General features: G+C 44.8%; 1 protein-coding gene across 1 annotated transcript in view; it reads left to right on the top strand.

The window, feature by feature from the left end:
- LOC112265102 (cytoplasmic phosphatidylinositol transfer protein 1) overlaps window positions 1-25,534 on the top strand; it is an 83,985-nt gene that overhangs the window by 46,057 nt on the left and 12,394 nt on the right. The window contains 4 exon segments of the mRNA XM_024442149.2: window positions 15,512-15,660; window positions 19,600-19,688; window positions 20,229-20,236; window positions 22,039-22,110. Coding sequence (XP_024297917.2) covers window positions 15,512-15,660; window positions 19,600-19,688; window positions 20,229-20,236; window positions 22,039-22,110 — 318 coding nt within the window.

Genomic DNA, 25,534 nt, shown 5'->3' with positions numbered 1-25,534 from the left:
TTATTTATATAGCCCTTCGTACATAGGCTGATATCTCAAAGTGCTGTACAGAAACCCAGCCTAAAACCCCAAACAGCAAGCAATGCAGGTGTAGAAGCACGGTGGCTAGGAAAAACTCCCTAGAAAGGCCAAAACCTAGGAAGAAACCTAGAGAGGAACCAGGCTATGTGGGGTGGCCAGTCCTCTTCTGGCTGTGCCGGGTGGAGATTATAACAGAACATGGCCAAGATGTTCAAATGTTCATAAATGACCAGCATGGTCGAATAATAATAAGGCAGAACAGTTGAAACTGGAGCAGCAGCACGGCCAGGTGGACTGGGGACAGCAAGGAGTCATCATGTCAGGTAGTCCTGGGGCATGGTCCTAGGGCTCAGTTCCTCCGAGAGAGAGAAAGAAAGAGAGAAAGAGAGAATTAGAGAAAGCACACTTAAATTCACACAGGACACCGAATAGGACAGGAGAAGTACTCAAGATATAACAAACTGACCCTAGCCCCCCGACACATAAACTACTGCAGCATAAATACTGGAGGCTGAGACAGGAGGGGTCAGGAGACACTGTGGCCCCATCCGATTACACCCCCGGACAGGGCCAAACAGGAAGGATATAACCCCACCCACTTTGCCAAAGCACAGCCCCCACACCACTAGTGGGATATCACTCCAGTGTTAATTGCTAAATTGTAAATACTTTGCCACTTGTTGTTTATGGCCTATTTATTGCCTTACCTTACTTGATTTGCACACACTGTATACCGATTTTCTATTGTGTTATTGACTGTACGTTTGTTTATCCCATGTGTTGTTGTTTTTGTTGCACTGCTTTGCTTAATCTTGGCCAGGTCGCCGTTGTAAAAGAGAACTTGTTCTCAACTGGCCTACCTGGTTAAATATTACAGTACAGTTAGTGGTACAGTACAGTTAGTATTACAGTACAGTTAGGTTTACAGTGCAGTTAGTGTTACAGTTAGTGGTACAGTTAGTATTACAGTTAGTGGTACAGTGCAGTTAGTGGTATAGTGCAGTTAGTATTACATTACAGTACAGTTAGGTTTACAGTGCAGTTAGTGTTACAGTACAGTTAGTTTTACAGTGTAGGTAGTGGTACAGTTAGTATTACAGTACAGTTAGTTGTACAGTGCAGTTAGTTTTGCAGTACAGTTAGTGGTACAGTTAGTTATACAGTGCAGTTAGTGTTACAGTGCAATTAGTGGTACAGTTAGTATTACAGTTAGTGGTACAGGCCGTTAGTGGTACAGTTAGTATTACAGTGCAGTTAGTGGTACAGTTAGCATTAGAGTGCAGTTAGTGGTACAGTGCAGTTAGTGGTACAGTTTTACAGTGCAGTCAGTGGTACAGTTAGTGGTACAGTGCATGTAGTGGTACAGTGAGTATTACAGTGCAGTTAGTGGCACAGTGCAGTTAGTAACACAGTGCAGTTAGTATTACAGTACAGTTAGGTTTACAGTGCAGTTAGGTTTACAGTGCAGTTAGTGATACAGTGCAGTTAGTAATACAGTTTTACAGTGCAGTTAGTGGTACAGTTAGTTGTTCAGTGTAGTTAGTTGTACAGTTAGTATTACAGTGCAGTCAGTGGTACAGTTAGTGGTATAGTGCAGTTCGTGGTACAGTGAGTATTACAGTGCAGTTAGTGGCACAGTGCAGTTAGTGGTATAGTTAGTATTACAGTACAGTTAGTGATACAGTTAGTATTACAGTGCAGTTAGTGGTACCGTTAGTATTGCAGTACAGTTAGTGGTACAGTGCAGTTGGTGATACAGTGCAGTTAGTAATGCAGTTAGTTTTACAGTGCAATTAGTGGTACAGTTAGTTTTACAGTGCAGTTAGTTTTACAGTGCAATTAGTGATACAGTTAGTTTTACAGTGCAGTTAGTTTTACAGTGCAGTTAGTGGTACAGTGCAGTTAGTGTTCCAGTTAGCATTAGAGTGCAATTCGTGGTACAGTGCAGTTAGTAATACAGTTTTACAGTGCAGTTAGTGGTACATTTAGTTATACAGTGCAGTTAGTGTTACAGTGCAATTAGTGGTACAGTGCAGTTAGTGGTACAGTTAGCATTACAGTGCAGTCAGTGGTACAGTTAGTGGTACAGTGCAGTTAGTGGTTTAGTGAGTATTACAGTGCAGTTAGTGGCACAGTGCAGTTAGTATTACAGTACAGTTAGTGTTACAGTTAGTGTTACAGTACAGTTAGTTTTACAGTGTAGTTAGTGGTACAGTTGGTATTACAGTGCAGTTAGTGGCACAGTGCAGTTAGTATTACAGTGCAGTTAGTGGTACAGTACATTTAGTGGTACTGTTGGTATTACAGTGCAGTTAGTGGTACAATGCAGTTAGTGGTATAGTTAGTATTACAGTACAGTTAGTATTACAGTGCAGTTTGTGGTACAGTGTAGTTAGTGGTACAGTTTGTATTACAGTTCAGTTAGTGGTACAGTGCAGTTAGTTGTACAGTGCAGTTAGTGGTACAGTTAGCATTATAGTTCAGTTAGTGATACAGTGCAGTTAGTAATACAGTTTTACAGTGCAGTTAGTTGTATAGTGCAGTTAGTTGTATAGTGCAGTTAGTTGTACAGTTAGTATTACAGTTAGTGGTACAGTGCAGTTAGTGGTACAGTTAGCATTACAGTGCAGTCAGTGGTACAGTTAGCATTACAGTGCAGTCAGTGGTACAGTTAGTGGTACAGTGCAGTTAGTGGTATAGTTAGTATTACAGTACAGTTAGCATTACAGTGCAGTCAGTGGTACAGTTAGCATTACAGTGCAGTCAGTGGTACAGTTAGTAATACAGTGCAGTTAGTGGTATAGTTAGTATTACAGTACAGTTAGTATTACAGTGCAGTTAGTGGTACAGTGTAATTAGTGGTACAGTTTGTATTACAGTTCAGTTAGTGGTACAGTTAGCATTAGAGTGCAGTTAGTGATACAGTGCAGTTAGTAATACAGTTTTACAGTGCAGTTAGTGGTATAGTGCAGCTAGTTGTACAGTTAGCATTGCAGTGCAGTCAGTGGTACAGTTAGTGGTACAGTGCAGTTAGTGGTACAGTGAGTATTACAGTGCAGTCCGTGGTACAGTTAGCATTGCAGTGCAGTCAGTGGTACAGTTAGCATTACAGTGCAGTCAGTGGTACAGTTAGCATTACAGTGCAGTTAGTGGTACAGTGCAGTTAGTGGTATAGTTAGTATTACAGTACAGTTAGTATTACAGTGCAGTTAGTGGTACAGTTTGTATTACAGTTCAGTTAGTGGTACAGTGCAGTTAGTGGTACAGTTAGTATTGCAGTACAGTTAGTGGTACAGTGCAGTTAGTAATATAGTTTTACAGTGCAATTAGTGGTACAGTTAGTTGTACAATGCAGTTAGTGGTACAATTAGCATTACAGTACAGTCAGTTGTACAGTTAGTGGTACAGTGCAGTTAGTGGTACAGTGAGTACTTCAGTGCAGTTAGTGGCACAGTGCAGTTAGTGGTACAGTGCAGTTAGTATTAGAGTACAGTTAGTGGTACAGTTGGTATTACAGTGCAGTTAGTATTACAGTGCAGTTAGTGGTACAGTGCAGTTAGTGTTACAATACATTACAGTTAGTATTACTGTGCAGTTAGTGCTACAGTGCAGTTAGTATTATAGTGCAGTTAGTGGTCCAGTTGGTGTTACTGTGCAGGTGGTGTTACTTTGCAGTTGGTGTTACTGTACTATTGGAGGTACTGTACAGTTAGTGCCTCATCCTCCTGCTGCGTGTAATGGATGGATGCCACAATGGGAGGCGAGGTGAGGAGAGCAGGGCCGGCTAATGCTTTGTTTACCTCCTCTCAGGTTTCTGGAGATTTACAGCCCCAGGGCCAGCTCACATCCCCAGTCCATTACTCTCTTGTTCTTTCTCTCTTTCGTTCTAGAACTCTGTCTCTCACTCACTCTCATTCTCCTCATCTCTCTCTTGTTCTCCCTGTTCTCGGTTTCAATTTGGTTCCCTCTCCCCTTCCGGCCCTCCACCCAAGTCTCTCTCTCCCTTTCTCCCTCGCTAAGAGTTATGGGCTTTTTATTGCCGTCTATCCACCTCCACTGTTGCTCTCCAAGCAAACATAACTTCTCCTGCTTCCCTCCATCCCCAGTTCTATTTCTTCCTTTAATGTGCTCTGGGCTCAGCTCTCCTTCTTTCTCCTGCTTCCCTCACTCTCCTCCTGTGTTGTTAAACTTCAACCCAGCACAAAATTAGGCCCCTCTTTTCACGTCTTGTAATCTTTCGAGAGGTTATGAATAATTTTGACACCCCTCCTAATTCTCGTTCCTTCCCTGTGTGTGTCAACTTGTGTAGCGGTGTGTGTAATTAAGTTTCGCGTGACGGTGTTACAACAAAATGTGTCCCCCTGTCCTTTCCTGTCTGTCTGCCCTTTTTAAAAGGGTAATGTTAAGGCTTTTATGAGGATGTGAGCTCACGAACACAAAGCATAATTGGATGTTGAGACGTCTATTCAGCATCGACATTAGGCAGATTATTTTAATAGGGCTCTTAAGATTTACAAGGCCTGACAGTTTCAAAAGAAAGGAATGGAAAGTATGCATTTGCTCTTCATGAAATGGTTCTGAAATATCAATAAACAGTGAATAAATGTGAGGACAAAAGTACAAAGAGAGGAATGGTGGAGGTTGAACACAGTCCTGTCAGAGAGGTGCATTAGGGGTAATTGACTGATTCAAATCCAAAGCACTGAGGTAAAACCACACTGAGGTATTGATTTAGACATTGTTGTTACAAGTGCCATGTGGATGTGTGTGTTTCAAGGTCAGAATGAAGGAGTGTGTGTTAAACAATGAATGAACAAGACCATTAGAGGAAGACACTTTCTGACACAGATACACACACACACACACACACACACACACACACTCCCCACCTTTCAACACACATCCAAGAGAAAGAGAATAGACTGAGTGCATATGTCAGGGCCTCTCCCGCAGTGCGGCGCCATGTTTCAGATTGCTCTTCACACTGCTCCTGTGCGCCCAACACACTGGCCTCAACAGCTGTGGCTGTGAATTTGCAATTCATATACGCTCACTGTGACCTTCTCCTCAATGTCGACATGACAGCCACTGCTGAGAAATATGCTTCTGATGCCTATCTGTAGAGGGTGTGTACCAAATAGCCCCTATTCACTATGTAGTGCACTACTTTTGACCAGATCTCTATGGTCCTGGTTCTAGTCAAAAGTAGTGCACTATAATGGCAATAGGGTTCCATTTGAAACGTATCCCGTGATGGGCTGCCTGGATGTATCCTCACCTTCCCTCCTGTCATTCACGTAAGTAGTAATCTCCCTTCACAGGGTGCTTATCTAATGCAGCAATAGGTTTATGGCTAAGTGGAGGCTATGCTGGTTTGATGAATGGAGGATGGGATGGAGTTTTTACAATCTTTGTTTTGCCCTCTCTCTCTCACTCTCTTAACTACATAATTCTATCCCTCCATCTCTTCCCCCTGTTCCATCATCCCATTAGAATGACCACGGCCTTCGTCACAGGAAGTCATCCATCCCAGAATGCCCCTCTCCACTGACTCAGGATGGCCTCAGCCGCTGGCGTCCCCTGGGCGCACGTATGATGACGAATAGTCAACGCTGTGACGATGAATAGTGATTACGGTGGTGATATGTGTTCTGGGCGTGCGATTCAGCTGGGATGCTTGCCACTTAATCAGATTTAGGCCAATTAAGCGTGTGGAAAGTGTCAGGGCTTAGGCCAGGGCCGGATCCTGGGCAGCAGGTAGACAAGTTCGGCCCTGTTTGTCTCACTCCAGCCCAGACAAGGCCACAGCCTGGTCCCACTCCACTTCTATCCTCCATCTTCCTGGGGGTATCAGCTATAGTCAATTTCATGGACTGTGGGTAAGGCCTGACCAAAGTGCATGTACTGGTGTCAGAAACTGTGTGTGTGCGTGCGTGCGTGCGTCCGTCCGTCCTATAAATAACCATGTCAAAGAACATGAAGCATGTCTGGAAAGGACACTATTGGCCTGCTGAGCCAGAGGGATGAATTATGGGTAGTGGAGTTCAGTGACACTGATGTATAATGATGTCAATCCATCTTCTGTGAAACATCTGTTGAGGCAGACTTCAGAGCCGGGTAGACTGTAAATCCATATGAAGAGAACTACAGGTAATACATGCTAAATGCTCTTTTCAAACATGGGTGCTACCGTGATGTGTGATTCAGGTGGTTTGCTTGCTGTTCCTATCCGGCTCGAAGGATCATGAAAAAGAGCTATAGAGTCGGAGTGGCCGACTGAGTGGGTTGTATACACAGGAAGTTAATTTGGGGTGGTTGTACTCTTGCAACACCAGGGTTGTGGGTTCGATTCTCATGTGTGCCATTATGTTCCATTGGATATGCTAACTGTGAGTGGCTTTGGATAAAAGTGACTCGTTATGTTGTATGCTAATGGCTGCTTTGGCTTCGAAACGGAGACCAAAGGCATATTCAAAACCCCATTTTAATAATTAATATTGGTTTCTCTGTGTTTGCATTCATCGTAGACCAATTATCATCTCTCTCTCTCTCCTCTGTATTTCCTCACTCATTCTCTCTCTCCTCTCTCCCTCTGTATCCATCCCCCCCTCCTCTCTATCTCTCTTTCTTTGAGAGGAGAGTAGGCAGCCCAGTGGTGGTAGTGTTACATGATTGTGTCTGTGCTGAGGCTCATGGGATGTGTGGGCAGAGAAACCATGGAGAACGACTCTCAGTGCAGCTATGTTGAGTACATGAGAAAAGGGAAATGCTGTACTTCTTTCTCTCTCTCATTCACTCCCTTCCTCACAAACTTAATCAAGCCTTCATCTGGCTCAGAGCCCCCACCCTACCGACATGTTATCACACTGATGATACCCTGATTTACACACACACACACACTAATTGAGCCCCCTGCACCTATTGACTCAGAAGCACACAGGGATAATCGTATCTTGAGAGAGCAGTACCCCCTGCGCGCTGCACAATTGATTAAATGTGCACATCAATGGGGAAGTGTATGGAATATATTGCCCATCTGAGTGAATGAGGCTGCTAGGGAGTGATGGGGCCATAGCTGAGACAGCAGTATCTGGAAGAGGAGGGTGGGAGGTGGGAGGAGGGGTGGGTTACGGTATAGCATGTCGTAAAGGGACTATCAGTGTAATCCTAGCCAGGCATTCTCCACAGAGAATAATGGGTATTTGATGCAAGCCACGCCGGTTCAATGGTGTGTTGATCTCTGTGGTCAGCATGATCTATACTGTGTGTATGGAAGGGGAGGGTGTGTGTTGGGGGGGTACATGTGTGTGTTGTTCCAACCTGTGAGAGTGTATAGATGTGTGTGCTCTGCCACTGCCTCTCCCTCTGCAGTGGGAGCTGAGAACAGATCTCTATCAGGTTAGGGTTATCTTCCCTGAGCCGGCTATATTCTCACCATGCCTTCTTTTTTTCAATGGAGGTAGGCTATTACAGGGAATCTGATCTAAACATGTAGGCTATCTCCCCCTCTTATGGTGTCTCCCATTATGGCTTTGCTAATCCATCAGTTTAATTGTTGGCAGTGCTCATTGTTGTCTATTGGAGGGGGGTGTAAGAGGCCCATAGAGAATAAAAGGAGCCGTACATTGTTTGTAGATTATCTCTTGGCAGTGTTAGACTACTCTGAAAGAGAACACAAGGATTGAACTGGTTCTGATGCCTACCTTTTGGAATGTACGCTGCACCTGGAATCTCCTACACTCTCATATTCTCTCTCTCTCTACCTGCTCTCCCTCTTGCGAACAGAGACCCATTCAAGCCTTAATGGAGATGAGAAAACTTGAGAAATGGGAAAACAGAAATGAATAAGGAGCTAATTCATATGAACTGTCTGCCTTTGGGGCAGGGGAGAGATTTCTTTTGACTCTCTCTTTTGTCGAAGCCATTCTCTGGTTGGGAGCGTGTCTTTTTTGCTACCTGCCAGGGCGTAGCGGTCGCGGTAATGGATTCTCCCCGTGGTTGCTATGGAGCTCCTCGGGGGTCGACACTAATGTCTGGTTCAGGAGGTGGAACAGCACAATTAGCGTAGCTATTAGCGTAGCTATTAGCGTTAGCGTGAACCAGAGGGGCACAGACTAGAGGTGTAGGTAGCGTGAGGATAATTGGGTTAGAGGCGAGAAGGTTCACTGATCGCCTACTCTGTAGTCTTTCCGTGACTTTCGGCAATGTACACACACAGACAGATACATATTCATTGGTATTCAGCAACTGTATGACGCCATCTTTTGCAACATTATTTGCTATGTCAACAATGACACGAGCAACTCTTTATTGCCTTCTTGTGTAGGCTATTCTAGATGCATCACAAATGTGCCTTACAGCTGTTGTGTCGTTTAAACATATTGGTGCACAATGTCTCCCTTTCATCTTGAGCCCCAATATGAATCTCAGTCGGTGTTTATTTTTTTTTTCATTAAAACAACTAGATGTTCAGAAACGGGCAAGAAAACGAGTTTGGCTCTGGGCCAAGCGTCGGTTTCTACACCCAATTAAAAACAAGCCGCTAGCGCTTTTAGCACGTCTATTTGTGAAAAAGCATTAGACCTGGAGGCCCGTGTGTTTGATGAGCAACGTCCAAATAAAATAACGAGTGGAAATAATCTCTGGGTAGAATTCCGTCCCTCTTTTACCGCCCTCAGCCTCTCATTTCCCTCTCTCCGAACGAGGCGAAGGGAAGGACGGATGGAGGGGCTTGCACAGTGATATACGCACCATTCCGTCTGCCTCTGGGCTCACCATAAATCGCCTCCCTTTCGCTTCCTTGGCGATGCGTGCCGCATCGACCGTACATCATCGCCAGGGGAAGTCGGACACTAGCCACCATCGATTGTTGAGGCTTTAATGCCACTTTTGTTTATTCATATCTTCTCTGTCCACTCGGACTGTGGTTGTCTGAGAAGTAGTATAGGCCACACGACCGGACAGTTTTTCCTGGTCAAGTTGTCAGGAACACTTCTGGTTAGCCCTTAGCCCGATGGCTAACGTCATACTGTACTCCATAACCTGATCCCATAGTTTTTCCTATTCGGGTCACCCTGAACATAACCTGACCTCTACTAACACACTGTCTATACCGAAGTATCGTCTAGGCCTAGAGATATTGCCCAGCTGTTTTTTTTGAATCCATGGTACCGAGCAGCTGCGTTCTAATCTGTAGTCATATTGATAAAGTTGTTGTTCAGTGACAGAGACTAATGGGCCCAGTGCTCTCAGTTGCATTGTCATCAGGCAAATTGCATAAGCAGGGTTGCTGGTTGGGGCTCTTCTGCTTATTGAAGCTTTGATTCATCTTTATTGTTTACATCTCCTAAGACTGCACAGATGCCACAGAAACTAGGGTTGCATTCCAAATGACAACCTATTCCCTATATAGTGCACTACCTGTGACCTTGACCCATTGGGTACACTATAGGGAATAGGGTGCCATTTGGGATGCATACTAGATGAGGTTGGTTTGATCAAGTAGCATATGTTTTAACGCAGATTCTGTAGACTATTGAAGCGCTCCATTTCTATTGACAGACAGAATGATGATATTCAAATGATCAACGCCAAACGTTGTTTGTCCTGCAAACAGTTCCAACTAGCATGCGAACACCACTGCTTTTCTCAGTTAATCATTCAAACCAGTGGTGGCTGGTGGGCGGAGATATCGCAAGAACAGTCTCAAACATATGGAAGCCACGTGTTTTATGTTTTTGACACCTTTCCATCTATTCCCTTCCAGACTGTCCTACTATATCTCTCCCACCAGCCTCCTCTGGTGCAACATTGATCCCCTGCCCCTCATCACTGTTTCAAATGAGAATGTGGACAATGACTTATTCAACCAATACAGATACTGTATGCTCACTCTCTCTATATTTAGAAACTGCTGCCCCTCGTCAACAAAGATTATGAGGAAGTGAATGAAAGAGGATGTGTCATTTCCAAAACATGACAAATTAGTTTTCAGACCCTTTGTCACTCTCTGTCATCACTAGGACTGTTGCGGTGACCTTATTACCGTCACACCGGCAGTCATGACTGCAGTAAAATTCCATGTGACCGTTGAATCACGGTAATCTCCTCTTATGCACTCTGGACATGTGTAGTTAGTACCCGACTTGCTAATGATCATCAGGTCACTGATGGGCTGGTTCTCAGGGCTCTGTTGTCCCTCTAACCACTTCATGAAATGGGTTTCCATGGCCAAGCAGCCGCACACAAGCCTAAGATCACCATGCGCAATGCCAAGCGTTGGCTAGAGCAGTGGAAACCCCTTCTCTGGAGTGATGAATCATGCTTCACCATCTGGCAATGGGACCGCTGCCTGACCAATGCATAGTGCCAACTGTAAAGCTTGGTGGAGGAGGAATAATGGTCTGTGCATACAGAAAAGGTTTGTCAAGATTGGTGTAGATGAACCTAACTGGCCTGTACAGAGCCTTGACCTCAACCCCATCGGACACCTTTGGGATGAATTGGAACGCCGAGTGCGAGTCAGGCCTAATCGCCCAACATCAGTGTCCCCGATGTGACTAATCCTCTTGTGGCTGATTGGAAGCAAGTCCCCGCAGCAATGTTCCAAAATCTAGTGGAAAGCCTTCCCGGAAGAGTAGAGACTGTTATAGCATCAAAGGGGGGGGACTAACTCCATTTTAATGCCCATGATTTTGGAATGAGATGTTCAACAAGCAGGTGAGAGAGAGAGAGAGAGAGACCACACTTAATGCCCCATAGATTGCAGTATATACACTGCTCAAATTTATCAACCCATGGTGGTCTGGATTTAGAGTCACACTCAAAATTAAAGTGGAAAACCACAAAACAGGCTGATCCAATTTTGATGTAATGTCCTTAAAACAAGTCAAAATGAGGCTCAGTAGTGTGTGTGGCCTCCACGTGCCTGTATGACCTCCCTACAACGCCTGGGCATGCTCCTGATGAGGTGGCGGATGGTCTCCTGAGGGATCTCCTCCCAGATCTGGACTAAAGCGTCTGCCAACTCCTGGACAGTCTGTAGTGCAACGTGGCGCTGGTGGATGGAGCGAGACATGATGTCCCAGATGTGCTCAATTGGATTCAGGTCTGGGGAACAGGCGGGCCAGTCCATAGCATCAATGCCTTCCTCTTGCAGGAACTGCTGACACACTCCAGCCACATGAGGTCTAGCATTGTCTTGCATTAGGAGGAACCCGGGGCCAACCGCACCAGCATATGGTCTCACAAGGGGTCTGAGGATCTCATCTCGGCACCTAATGGCAGTCAGGCTACCTCTGGCGAGCACATGGAGGGCTGTGCGGCCCCCCAAAGAAATGCCACCCCACACCATGACTGACCCACCGCCAAACCGGTCATGCTGGAGGGTGTTGCAGGCGAATTTGCCAATCTTGGTGTTCTCTGGCAAATGCCAAATGTCCTGCACGGTGTTGGGCTGTAAGCACAACCCCCACCTGTGGACGTCGGGCCCTCATACCACCCTCATGGAGTCTGTTTCTGACCGTTTGAGGAGACACATGCACATTTGTGGCCTGCTGGAGGTCATTTTGCAGGGCTCTGCCAGTGCTCCTCCTTGCACAAAGGCGGAGGTAGCGGTTCTGCTGCTGGGTTGTTGCCCTCCTATGGCCTCTCCACGTCTCCTGATGTACTGGCCTGTCTCCTGGTAGCGCCTCCATGCTCTGGACACTACGCTTACAGACACAGCAAACCTTGCCACAGCTCGCATTGATGTGCCATCCTGGATGAGCTGCACTACCTGAGCCACTTGTGTGGGTTGTAGACTCCGTCTCATGCTACCACTAGAGTGAAAGCACCGCCAGCATTCAAAAGTGACCAAAACATCAGCCAGGAAGCATAGGAACTGAGAAGTGGTCTGTGGTCACCACCTGCAGAACCACTCCTTTATTGGGGGTGTCTTGCTAATTGCCTATAATTTCCACCTGTTGTCTATTAAATTTGCACAACAGCATGTGAAATTTATTGTCAATCAGTGTTGCTTCCTAAGTGGACAGTTTGATTTCACAGAAGTGTGATTGACTTGGAGTTACATTGTGTTGTTTAAGTGTTCACTTTATTTTTTTGAGCAGTGTACTAAGCTTACAAATGGAATTGTTTTACGATGGTCATTAAATGAATCATTTGTCCATTTGATTTTGAATTTTAAGGCCCCTGGAGCCTTTACTGCTATAGCCCATAGAAGCATATTGAATATAGCACATTTGTACAAAACACAATCCAAAAAATAAATAATAAGGAATAAGATGTTGATGTGTCTGTCCTATATCTGAGAGATATAAGAACTCAGAGATTTTATTCTTTACCCCTTAGTTTAGTCACGTTTTTCGTGGCACATTTGACCCCTTATTCACTTTTTGCCATTTTTCCAGCCCGGTACTGGGTTACCTTCAGAGGACTCCCCTGATGCTTGTCTACGTCGTAAAGCAGAACAACCGACACATTGGTGTTCGTGACACTCTTCCCCTTTCGATGGTGGTGACTACTATTAGTTTAGCTCACACAGTTTGAGTTTTACAGCCAATTTCGTGATGGTTTTCTTGTCCGGATCTTCTCGTGTGTAGAAAAAGACTGCTTTCACAAGCCCCGTGTTATGGAATAAGCGCAAACTTTATATTGGCAGAAAGAGGGGATTGAGCTAAAGCCATAACGGTACGTCTGTAACTTAAACACGCGGGGAGCTCTTCAATATTCAAAATGACCTCACCATGTGATGCAGGGGTGTGTCGGTCGACTCATTCAGATGAAGGACATCCTCTCCGAGGATTCTCTCTGTTCCTGTCAGACATCCAGCCAGGACTGCGTCCCTGCTTCCCACCCCCCCCGAAGGGACACTCCTGGCCCTGGATGATGACATTGCAGTGTCTCCTTCCGCCCCGTCCGCCATGTCTGTGTGACAAGTCTCGCCCACGCGGGCACACCGGTCTTAATAATTGATTGCGTCTCGGGCTGCAATGTGTAGATTTGTGCTACTGTAGGTGGTTCCTGGATGCACTTTTGTGCTGAGGCATACATTCTCCATAGCCCTGTGAGACATTGGGTTCCGGCTGGTGAGGAATGAGTGAGTCACTCAGTGAGTGAGTCACTCAAAAAAAGCAGTTTCTATTTTTTGTAAGTTTAAAGGAGCAACCAGCTGACTGTGGAGGACACGGAATGGAGGGTGGGAAGTGGTTGTAGTTTAAAGAGCTGTACAAAGTGGCCTCTACACCTCAATGTAACAAACTTTCAGATTATTCCTATTGGGCAGTGTGTGTCCTGAAAACTGTGACACTCGAGGACCCTTGCAGATCCTTGACACCATTTTGTGCTTTGGGGGTCAACATGAGGTCAATCCTTCACAGTTTCCCCTGAAGTCACTTAACATCTTAAGAGCCAAGGCTGATGGAAAAGTTAGAAACATCAATCCCCCCCCCTTCTTCCACTGCACCCCAACCCCTTCTCCTCCTCTTCCATTTCCTCTTCTTCCCCCACTCCTCTCCTCCTCTTCCATTTCCTCTTCTTCCCCCACTCCTCTCCTCCTCTTCCATTTCCCAAAGCTTTATTTTGTAGCAGCCCGGCAGGTCATGCGTGGAGGATGAGTGGAGAGAGGGGTGCAGTAGAGGAGTGACTCAGCAGGGGATGAGTAGAGGGCTTCACTTGTTCTCAGCTGGCCAGGGATAAGAGGATTAGCGTCGTTCAGTATCATCGCAGCGTGCCCTCTACCTCTCCCCCTCTTTTTCTCGTGCTACCGCTCTCCAGCTTCTCCCTCACTTTTCCCTTGCTCTCCTGAATAATGTTCTCTTATCTCTCTTTCCCTCCATTTCTCATCCTCTCTCTGCTTATCCTGATTCTACATTGATCCTCTCTCTCTGCTTATCCTGATTCTACATTGATCCTCTCTCTCTGCTTATCCTGATTCTACATTGATCCTCTCTCTCTGCTTATCCTGATTCTACATTGATCCTCTCTCTCTGCTTATCCTGATTCTACATTGATCCTCTCTCTCTGCCGATCCTGATTCTACATTGATCCTCTCTCTCTGCCGATCCTGGTTCTACATTGATCTTCTCTCTCTGCCTATCCTGGTTCTTCATTCATCCTCTCTCTCTCTCTCTCTCTGCCTATCCTGGTTCTACATTCATCCTCTCTCTCTCTGCCTATCCTGGTTCTTCATTCATCCTCTCTCTCTTACTCTACCAGCTCTCTTTTTCTCAATCCTCTCTCCCTCTTTATCTTTCCCCTCTGGCTTTCTAATGCATTCCCTCTTCTCCCAACCTCTCTCTGCCCCCTCTCTTTCCCTCTGTATCTTTCCACTCTTTTCCCAGCCCCACCCTCCCTCTCGCTCTCTCTGGCTGTCCTTTCGATCTCTCCCCTCTCTCTCTCTGCCTCTCTCTCTCTCTCCCTACGTCCTCCCACCTCCTCTTCTCTTTCCATCCTTTGTCTCTTGCTCCGGGACAGCAGCTTAACTCTGGTCAAAAGCCAGTCTTTGTGGATAAACCTTGAATGATTAAAGCCTCAATAGATTGGTCAGGAAGTCTCAGAAGCACTTCCCTGGTGGTCTTTCTTTCTAGTCGTCTTCAAAGGAAAGGGCAAGAGCCCTGAAAACAGTGACTTCAAAGTGTTGGTGGTGACATCCTGAAGGGTGAAATGAAATCTACCTCAAACTCAACTGTTTTAATAAAGCATTTGTGACAGATAAAGCTCATACAAAATAATCTGTCATTTATCTGGTGTTGACGTGTCATAGGAGATGATTATATCTGTGGTTCACTTTTGCATTGCTGTGTGGTTGTCGTTTGAACTCTTTTTGCTTCCACTGCTGGCTAACCCATCTCTGGTCTGGTCCCCCTCTCTGTTCCCTCCAGACAAATCCACTTTTCAGCAGGACAATAACATAAAACTCAAGGCCAAATATACACTGGAGTTGCTCACCAAGACGACGTTGAATGTTCATGAGTGGCCTAGTTACAGTTTTGACTTAAATCGCCTTAAAAAAGATATGGCTCGACTTGAAAATGGCTTGAATGTTGTTGTTTTTTTTTTAAGAATAATGGCCAAATATTGTACAATCCAGGTTTACAGAACTCTCGCAGACTTACTCAGCAAGAAACAACTGTATCGGGGGGTTGAATACTTATCTAATCAAAATATATCCGTGTTTATTTATTTTTATTACACAGTATTTTGTGTAGATCGTTGACACACACAAAAAAAAGACAATTAAATCAGTGTTAATCCCACTTTACAACACAACCAAATGTGGGAAAAGTGAAGGGGTGTGAAGGCTTTCTGAAGGTGCTGTACATGAAGTCATATGTGTTCTTCCTGTTCTTCCTGTGCTTGTTAATGTTTGGGTTCATGTTACAGTCATGGTCGGGTCCACCTCTCTGTTTCCTCCGTTACAGGACTGATCAGTGTTCATGTTGCGGTCGTACCCTAAACATCCTGCGGTCTTGTCTCTCTCTGTTCTCTCCAGTACAGGATTGGCCAGCTGTATATGATCAGCAAGCACAGCCATGAGCAGAGTGACCGCGGTGAGGGGGTGGAGGTGGTCCAGAATGAACCGTTTGAGGACCCCGCCCACGGTCAGGGCCAGTTCACCGAGAAACGTGTCTACCTCAACAGGTGAGTGAGTGACCATCATCCACCCATGTTAAAGGTACAATCTGGGATCTGTCCAATGGTTGTACACCAAAACAAGATGCTGGGCTGCTGTTTTACTGAATATAAAATCCCAGATTGTAGATTTTACTCTTCCACTTTTACATTATCTGTAGGTTTAGTGCACTATATAGGGAATAGGGTGCCTTTTGGAACGCAGGCAAAGTGTTGTTCCTCACACACTCGGCGCTTCGCATGGCAGACTGCTGCTGTCATGTTGCCCCGAGTTACTTCGCCCTCACAGCTGTGCAACACACAATACTCCACCCCCTCACGTCTTGGCTCTCAGCCGTGGGTGTGTGTGTGTGTGTGTGTGTGTGTGTGACCTCTCCCAGCGCATCTCTGAGCATCCAAGGACAGAAACTTCCTAAGTCGGCAATATCTAGAGAGAGAGGGACAGAGAGAGCTAGATTTCATCACAAATGCTTGCGTCAGCGATCGGGATGCCCGGGACCTAAAGGTGCTGAGTCAGCAGGGTCTGCCCTGCCGTATCACTAATCATTGAGAGAGAGAGAGACGGAGAGAGAGAGCCGGGGGGAAGGAGGGGAACAGAGGAGAGAGTGAATGGGAGGGAGGGAGTGCAAGAGGGAGAGAGAGAGAGCCGAGGGGAACAGAGGGACACAGAGGAGAGAGTGAAGGGGAAGGAGGGAGTGCAAGAGAGAGAGAGAGAGCAAAAGAGGGAAAGAGAGACAGGCATATTCAGAAGGAGACATTTAACATTATCAAAAAAACCTGCTGCGGGCTCTTCAAAACAACAGATCTTGGATCAGGTCTTATCACAGTCCCTTCCACTTGAATCTGTCATGGAATACATTATCTCTCAATGATTAGTGATACGGCAGGGCAGACCCTGCTGACTCAGCACCTTTAGGTCCCGGGCATCCCGATCGCTGACGCAAGCATTTATGTTTTGTTTGAATAAGGACTGGCTATATAATAACAAATGTCACTACCCAACTCCCATTAGGGAAACTGTCACCATTCATTATTGTAAGAGAAGATGTGGACACAGTTCATCAGAGGACACAGTATGACGATGAGGGAATTATATAGTGAGGTTGAGCAACAGCAGGGACACTGTGTTTTTGCGAATGTGTGTGTGTGTTTGTGTGCATATGTTAACTCGCCACTCGTTGTGCAACCACGGCTACAGTCACCTAAGCCCCTACCACCTCTTAAACACACTCCCGCTGCTCTAGTTCTTCACAGCAGATGGGTGTGTGTGTGCGTGTGTGTGTGTGCGTGTGTGTGTGTGTGTCCAGCTGACTACTACAAGTACAACCTCTCCATAAACATCCATCTCAGGTTTAGTGAACCTGGTGTCTGCCTTATGTAAGGAGGGAGAGGGGGCAGAAAATAAAAGAGAGGGAGGAGGAGGAGAGAGGGAGGTGGAGGGGAGAGAGGGAGAGAGGGGGAGGAGGAGGGGGAGAGAGGGAGAGGGAGGAGGAGGGGGAGAGAGGGAGAGAGGGAGAGGGGGGAGGAGGAGAGAGGGGGAGGAGGAGAGGGGGAGGAGGAGAGAGGTAGCGGAGGAGAGGGAGAGAGGGAGACTATTCCAAGACACAGTGAATCCGCCAGCTCTTCTCAACCTTCCGTGTAAACCAAGGCCTTTCTGTCGTGAAAATATAAATGTCATGACAATAATGAGAAGATGAGAAGAACATTGTTAATGTAATAGAATACATTTAGTTTGGGGCCAGTTATGTATCATGCGTCACAACAGAACAGGACAAATATTATTTATTTAATACAAATACATTGGCCGTAATATTCCAAAGCAAGCAGGAAATTGAAGCCAATGAACATTGTGTCATGGTCCCCAGCACTCAATCCCCTTTCTGATTCGCTGGGTTATTGTTCTAGTGCTGAATAGCTTGAATAACCTCTTAACTTAAACATTCATTAGGAATTCATTATTTCAAGGGTCTTCATGACACATCGACTCGGATGGTTTATTTTGTGATGGAATAAAGTACTTTGCGGACACGCAAACACCACACACACACATACTAGTCCACACTTTCAGAACTTTAGCGCAGATGAATGGTTTCTCTGCCAGAGTCTCTTATTGCTGTAGGAATTTGTGAGGTGTGAAAAGTGTGGGATGGAGAAACTTTACCACCGCCTACAGAGCTTGGTGGGTGCAGTGTGAAGTCCTATAGTGTGTCAATGCGTACCACAGTGTGTCAATGCGTACCACAGTGTGTCAATGCGTACCACAGTGTGTCAATGCGTACCACAGTGTGTCAATGCGTACCACAGTGTGTCAATGCGTACCACAGTGTGTCAATGCGTACCACAGTGTGTCAATGCGTATCACAGTGTGTCCATGCGTACCACAGTGTGTCAATGCGTACCACAGTGTGTCAATGCGTACCACAGTGTGTCAATGCGTACCACAGTGTGTCAATGCGTACCACAGTGTGTCAATGCGTACCACAGTGTGTCAATGCGTGCCACAGGGTGTCAATGCGTACCACAGTGTGTCAATGCATGCCACAGTGTGTCAATGCGTACCACAGTATGTCAATGCGTGCCACAGTGTGTCAATGCGTACCACAATATGTCAATGCGTGCCACAGTATGTCAATGCGTACCACAGTGTGTCAATGCGTGCCACAGTGTGTCAATGCGTACCACAGTGTGTCAATGCGTGCCACAGTGTGTCAATGCGTACCACAGTATGTCAATGCGTGCCACAGTGTGTCAATGCGTACCACAATGTGTCAATGCGTGCCACAGTATGTCAATGCGTGCCACAGTGTGTCAATGCGTACCACAATGTGTCAATGCGTGCCACAGTGTGTCAATGCGTACCACAGTATGTCAATGCATGCCACAGTGTGTCAATGCGTACCACAATGTGTCAATGCGTGCCACAGTGTGTCAATGCGTACCACAGTGTGTCAATGCGTACCACAATGTGTCAATGCGTGCCACAGTATGTCAATGCGTGCCACAGTGTGTCAATGCGTGCCGCAGTGTGTCAATGCGTACCACAATGTGTCAATGCGTGCCACAGTGTGTCAATGCGTACCGATGTGTTGACGAGCATGAAGTATTGATTGAAAGAAGAATGAGAGACGTTGAGCAGATGGAGGAGTGTCTGTCATTTGCTTTTTGGGGGATAGGCTGTGAAAAGTTGTCCTGTCAACATTTTCACAAGGTTTCTTTGGCGTATCGGTTTATTTGTATATCAGCTATATTCACAGTCATGTAGCTAACTTCTTTATCAATGTGTGATCAAAGAAAATTGAATATCTAAACTTGTATCAGATATTAGAGACTTACATGCACGCACACACACACACCAATCTCTATGCTACACTGCAGACACGCACACCTTTATATGCACTGTAATACTCACTAGAGCCTTTGAGTAAATGTCCCTTCAGCTTTCTCTGCCAAGGCTAGTGTGTGTCTGTTTTGGTGCGCCAGTGTGTAGAAGAGCTCTCAACCTCTCCAACAAAACCTTGCGGTTGTAATCAAAAACACAAACCCATTGAGGTCGTGTTGCGAGGCTACAGACGGCTCTTTTAAGTGCTGCTCTCTCTTATCTTTTTCAATGTTCTTTGTTTCATTTTCAAGTTTATTTTTAAACGCCTTCAATGGCCAGGGCTTTTAAACATGCCCACTCACCTTGAGAAGGAAGGAAGGAAGGAAGGAAGGAAGGAAGGAAGGAAGGAAGGAAGGAAGGAAAACGACTCAAACTTTAGAAATTATTAATCAGACCAATTACTCAGACATGATGTATCTCTTTCATCTCCTCTCTTCCTTTTCATATCTCTTCTTTCTCTCTCTCCGTCTCTCTCTCTCTCTCTCTCTCTCTCTCCCTCTTTCTCTCTCTCCATCTCTCTCCATCTCTCTCTCTCTGTCTCCTCTCTCTCACCCTCTCTCTTTTTACAGTAAATTGCCCAGCTGGGCTCGAGCAGTGGTGCCCAACATCTTCTACGTAACAGAGAAGGCCTGGAACTACTACCCTTATACCATAACAGGTGAACACACACACACACACACACACACACACACACTCACCGATGTGTTATTGTAGAACCAGCATCCATTCATACCAGGCACCACAGATGGTTGTGTGCGGTCAGAAATGAGCTCTGACCACGTATCGACCGTAACCCTAGCGGAAAAGTACCAGGCTAACCTCAACCTAATCTAGTTACTGTGACACAGCTCATAGCATAGCCAGGCTAGCTGAGTCACGTTATGCTACAGTGCACATAGCTAACCAAAACAAAACGTTCCGAGAACATTCTGGCAAAGTTTCTGTCTGTTTATGTAAGACTATCAGTTCAGTCAGCATCAGTTCCCAGAAATGCTTCTTCAAAAGTCAATGGAAAATGTTCAGCAACATTCCGGATGTGGGAGCTGTGTTGTTTCTCGTGTCATGTTGTGCTCCTTCCCGTTGTATCACACCCTAACCTGTCTCTGTTTCTTCTGTGTTGTTGTGTTATTGAAGCCCTAACTGTGCTGTGTTTTCTCCCCTCTGCTCCGAACGCGCCCCCCTGGGCCTGCCTCTGTAGAGTACACCGTAAGTACCTCTTCCATTTCCTTTATCGATCACAGAGCTGTGAAGAGAGACACCGCAGTTCAACAATGTACAGGGTGTCAGGATGCATTTAATGCAGCAACACGGAAGGACCAGGAAAGAACCATTTTCTTCTGCTTCACTGGTTGTTTTAGTTAGACGTTACGTAAGGAGTCAGTGTTTTGGGATATGTGTGTATAGAAGGCTTGGGTTGTGTCGGTTTTTTTTTGTGCATATTTATTGTGTCATTTTGGATTTAAATCAAATGTAAGTGGCTCTGTTAGAATGACGCTTCCCCCTATGGAGACATTAGTATGGCTATCCATAGCAACAGCTTAGCGTCAGTGTGTGTGCGCGCTTGTGCATTTCCATGTGTGTCTTCTGAATGGCAGCTCTCTTCATGCTGGTGTATGTCTGTAGCTAGGCATGCGCTCTCCAGAGATAAAGACATATCCATTCCCTTGTTTCACGCACGAGAAGCGTCATACATTTTTACTGCCCTGAGGATTCAACTGCCTTTGAGGTGTCAAATGATGTCCATTTGCTTTGCTGCCATAGCCAGAGCTTTCTTAAATGCTTTTCTCTGGAGCTGTCTTAAATGCTTTTCTCTGGAGCTGTCTTAAATACTTTTCTCTGGAGCTGTCTTAAATACTTTTCTCTGGAGCTGTCTTAAATACTTTTCTCTGGAGCTGTCTTAAATACTTTTCTCTGGAGCTGTCTTAAATACTTTTCTCTGGAGCTGTCTTAAATACTTTTCACTGGAGCTTTCTTAAATACTTTTTACCTGGTATTAAATGCTTTTAAAGCTGCAATGTGTCACTTTTTGGCCGACCCGACCAAATTCACATAGAAATGTGAGTTATACATCTGTCATTCTCATTGAAAGCAAGTCTAAGTAGCGGTGCTTGTTTTGTCACATAAACTGAAATTAGGCTAACTATTGGAATTTTAGCAACCAGGAAATGGTGGAGCGATTTCTGCCTAGTTCACCTTTAAGTAACGTATTTTCACGTCCATATCTTTTTTAGGTTTAGGTTCTGTAATGAATGCATTTGTAATGTTTTTTTTTTTAAATGGTATAACTGTATAATTTTGCCGGACCCCAGGAAAGTAGCTGCTGCCTTTGGGATCCATAATATATACAAATACAAATAATGCTTTATACACTGGTAGTTCACAGCAAGTGTTTCCAATAACTCTTTACAACCGGCATCAGTCTCAACGCCTTTATCAAAACATTACTGTAGCAGTGTTTTATGCCAAAGGGTTCAAGATTGATGACAGTCTTGGAAACCTGCCGGTGCCCCCTGTAACATGCTGTCTGAATCTTCTAAAGCCTTTGAGCTGTGGCATTTTGAAATTCTCAGAAAGTGATAAATGCCACCACAGTGAGTCATATGGCTTCATATAGAGAGGAGGAGCGGATGGAGGAAAGGGGGATGAGGGGGAGACATGGCTTTGACAGTGACAGAGTTTCGGGCTCGATAAAAGGCTGTGTGTGAGTCATAGGAGGGGTACATGCACGCACGCGGGCACGCACACACACAGGACGCAGACACACACAGACCACACACACACACGGACATGCATACAGAGCATACTCATATTCATTCATCTCCCCTTTCTGAACAAAGCACCAAACACATCAGTTGGTGGAGATACTGGTACAAGAAGTCTAGAGACTAAATGTCTCGATGACACATAAACAATTATAAAACTAAACACCCGTTTCAGGTGAAAGAGGTTGTTTTTCCACCATTTTCAAATGTCTCACCTGATACATCTCATCTGTTTTTGTTTTGCAGTGTTCTTTCTTGCCCAAGTTCTCCATTCACATAGAGACGAAATACGAGGACAACAAAGGCAGCAATGACAACGTGAGTGAAGACCGTGTGTGTGTGTGTGTGTGCGTGTGTGTGTGTGTTGCACTGAGGCCTTCAGTATGATAAAGTAATTCCATAATAGGGGCCTTATGGCCCCTCAGTGTCAGCCAAGTGCAGCTCTGCTAATTGAAGAGCCCATTTCATTTATACTCTGGCCTTCTCTCTCTCCCAATTCACAAACTCGTATCACTACAGAATAATAGTTCTACTACTGTGTTAGCATAATAATATGTTAGGATGAAGGGTGTGTGTGCGTGTGTGTGTGTGTGAGGAGTTGTCAGTCCACTCTCTCTTAATGTGGTAAGAGAGAGTAGATGGACATCAACCTGTCTGGTCATTTATCATGGTGTGTGTGTGAGAGACTGGCTTCCATGGCCAGTCAATGTTTGTGAAAGTCCTGCAGATGTAAAAAGAGGATGTTAAAGAGAGGATGTTATATCAGACTGAATGTAAAGGAGAGGATGTTATTCAGATTGGAAAGCTGCCACGGTCATCCCCCTCTTCAAAGGGGGTGACACTCTAGACCCAAACTGCTACAGACCTATATCTATCCTACCCTGTCTTTCTAAGGTCTTCGAAAGCCAAGTTAACAAACAGATTACTGACCATTTCGAATCCCACCATACCTTCTCCGCTATGCAATCTGGTTTCAGAGCTGGTCATGGGTGCACCTCAGCCACGCTCAAGGTTCTAAACGACATCATAACCGCCATCGATAAGAGACATTACTGTGCAGCCGTATTCATTGACCTGGCCAAGGCTTTCGACTCTGTCAATAACAACATTCTTATTGGCAGGCTCGACAGCCTTGGTTTCTCAAATGATTGCCTCGCCTGGTTTACCAACTACTTCTCTGATAGAGTTCAGTGTGTCAAATTGGAGGGCCTGTTGTCTGGACCTCTGGCAGTCTCTATGGGGGTGCCACAGGGTTCAATTCTCGGGCCAACTCTTTTCTCTGTATACATCAATGATGTTTCTCTTGTTGCCGGTGATTCTCTGATCCACCTCTACGCAGACGACACCATTCTGTATACCTCTGGACCTTCTTTGGACACTGTGTTAACTGACCTCCAGACGAGCTTCAATGCCATACAACTCTCCTTCCGTGGCCTCCAACTGCTCTTAAACGCAACTAAAACTAAATGCATGCTTTTCAATCGATCGCCGTCCACACCTGCTCGCCTGTCCAGCATCAAGACTCTGGACGGCTCTGACTTAGAATACGTGGACAACTACAAATACCTGGGTGTCTGGTTAGACTGTAAACTCTCCTTCCAGACTCACATTAAGCATCCCCAATCCAAAATTAAATCTAGAATCGGCTTCCTATTTCGCAACAAAGCATCCTTCACTCATGCTGCCAAACATACCCTCGTAAAACTGACCATCCTACTGATCCTCGACTTCGGTGATGTCATCTATAAAATAGCCTCCAACACTCTACTCAACAAACCGGATGCAGTCTATCACAGTGCCATCCGTTTTGTCACCAAAGCCCCATACACTACCCACCACCTGTACGCTCTCGTTGGTTGGCCCTCGCTTCACACGTCGCCAAACCCACTGGCTACAGGTTATCTACAAGTCTCTGCTAGGTAAAGCCCCGCCTTATCTCAGCTCACTGGTCACCATAGCAGTACCCACTCGTAGCATGCGCTCCAGCAGGTATATCTCACTGGTCACCCCCAAAGCCAATTCCTCCTTTGGGCGTCTTTCCTTCCAGTTCTCTGCTGCTCATGACTGGAACGAATTGCAAACATTTCTGAAGCTGGAGACTCACATCTCCCTCACTAGCTTTAAGCACCAGCTGTCAGAGCATTTTACAGATCACTGCACCTGTACTTAGATGGGCTGTTTACAGATAGGCTATCTACCTACCTCATCCCCATACCGGTATTTATTTTGCTCCTTTGCACCCCAGTATCTCTACCTGCACATTCATCTTCTGCCGATCTACCATTCCAGTGTTTAATTGCTATATTGTAATTACTTTGCCACCATGGCCTATTTATTTCCTTAACTTACCTCATTTGCACTCACTGTATATAGACTTTTTGTTTTCTTTTGTTCTACTGTATTATTGACTGTATGATTTGTTTATTCCGTGTGTAACTCTGTTGTTGTATGTGTCGAATTGCTACGCTTTATCTTGGCCAGGTCACAGTTGCAAACGAGAACTTGTTCTCAACTAGCCTACCTGGTTAAATAAAGGTGAAATAAAAAATATATATAAAAAAAATATCAGACTGAATGTAAAGGAGAGGATATTATATCAGACTGAATGTAAAGGAGAGGATATTATATCAGACTGAATGTAAAGGAGAGGATGTTATATCAGACTGAATGTAAAGGAGATGATATTATATCAGACTGAATGTAAAAAGGAGAGGATATTATATCAGACTGAATGTAAAGGAGAGGATGTTATATCAGACTGAATGTAAAGGAGAGGATGTTATATCAGACTGAATGTAAAGGAGAGGATGTTATATCAGACTGAATGTAAAGGAGAGGATGTTATATCAGACTGAATGTAAAGGAGATGATATTATATCAGACTGAATGTAAAGGAGAGGATGTTATATCAGACTGAATGTAAAGGAGAGGATGTTATATCAGACTGAATGTAAAGGAGAGGATGTTATATCAGACTGAATGTAAAGGAGATGATATTATATCAGACTGAATGTAAAGGAGAGGATATTATATCAGACTGAATGATGTTATATCAGACTGAATGTAAAGGAGAGGATGTTATATCAGACTGAATGTAAAGGAGATGATATTATATCAGACTGAATGTAAAGGAGAGGATGTTATATCAGACTGAATGTAAAGGAGAGGATATTATATCAGACTGAATGTAAAGGAGAGGATGTTATATCAGACTGAATGTAAAGGAGAGGATATTATATCAGACTGAATGTAAAAAGGAGAGGATATTATATCAGACTGAATGTAAAGGAGAGGATGTTATATCAGACTGAATGTAAAGGAGAGGATATTATATCAGACTGAATGTAAAGGAGAGGATATTATATCAGACTGAATGTAAAGGAGAGGATGTTATATCAGACTGAATGTAAAGGAGAGGATGTTATATCAGACTGAATGTAAAGGAGATGATATTATATCAGACTGAATGTAAAGGAGAGGATATTATATCAGACTGAATGTAAAGGAGAGGATATTATATCAGACTGAATGTAAAGGAGAGGATGTTATATCAGACTGAATGTAAAGGAGAGGATATTATATCAGACTGAATGTAAAGTAAAGAGGATATTATATCAGACTGAATGTAAAGGAGAGGATATTATATCAGACTGAATGTAAAGGAGAGGATATTATATCAGACTGAATGTAAAGGAGAGGATGAATGTTATATCAGACTGAATGTAAAGGAAGAGGATATTAT

The sequence above is a fragment of the Oncorhynchus tshawytscha genome, linkage group LG02 (assembly GCF_018296145.1).
Source record: "Oncorhynchus tshawytscha isolate Ot180627B linkage group LG02, Otsh_v2.0, whole genome shotgun sequence".
In the NCBI taxonomy this organism is placed as follows: domain Eukaryota; kingdom Metazoa; phylum Chordata; class Actinopteri; order Salmoniformes; family Salmonidae; genus Oncorhynchus; species Oncorhynchus tshawytscha.
Note: the sequence above shows the minus strand (reverse complement) of the source record. Positions and strands in the feature narration are given on the sequence as shown.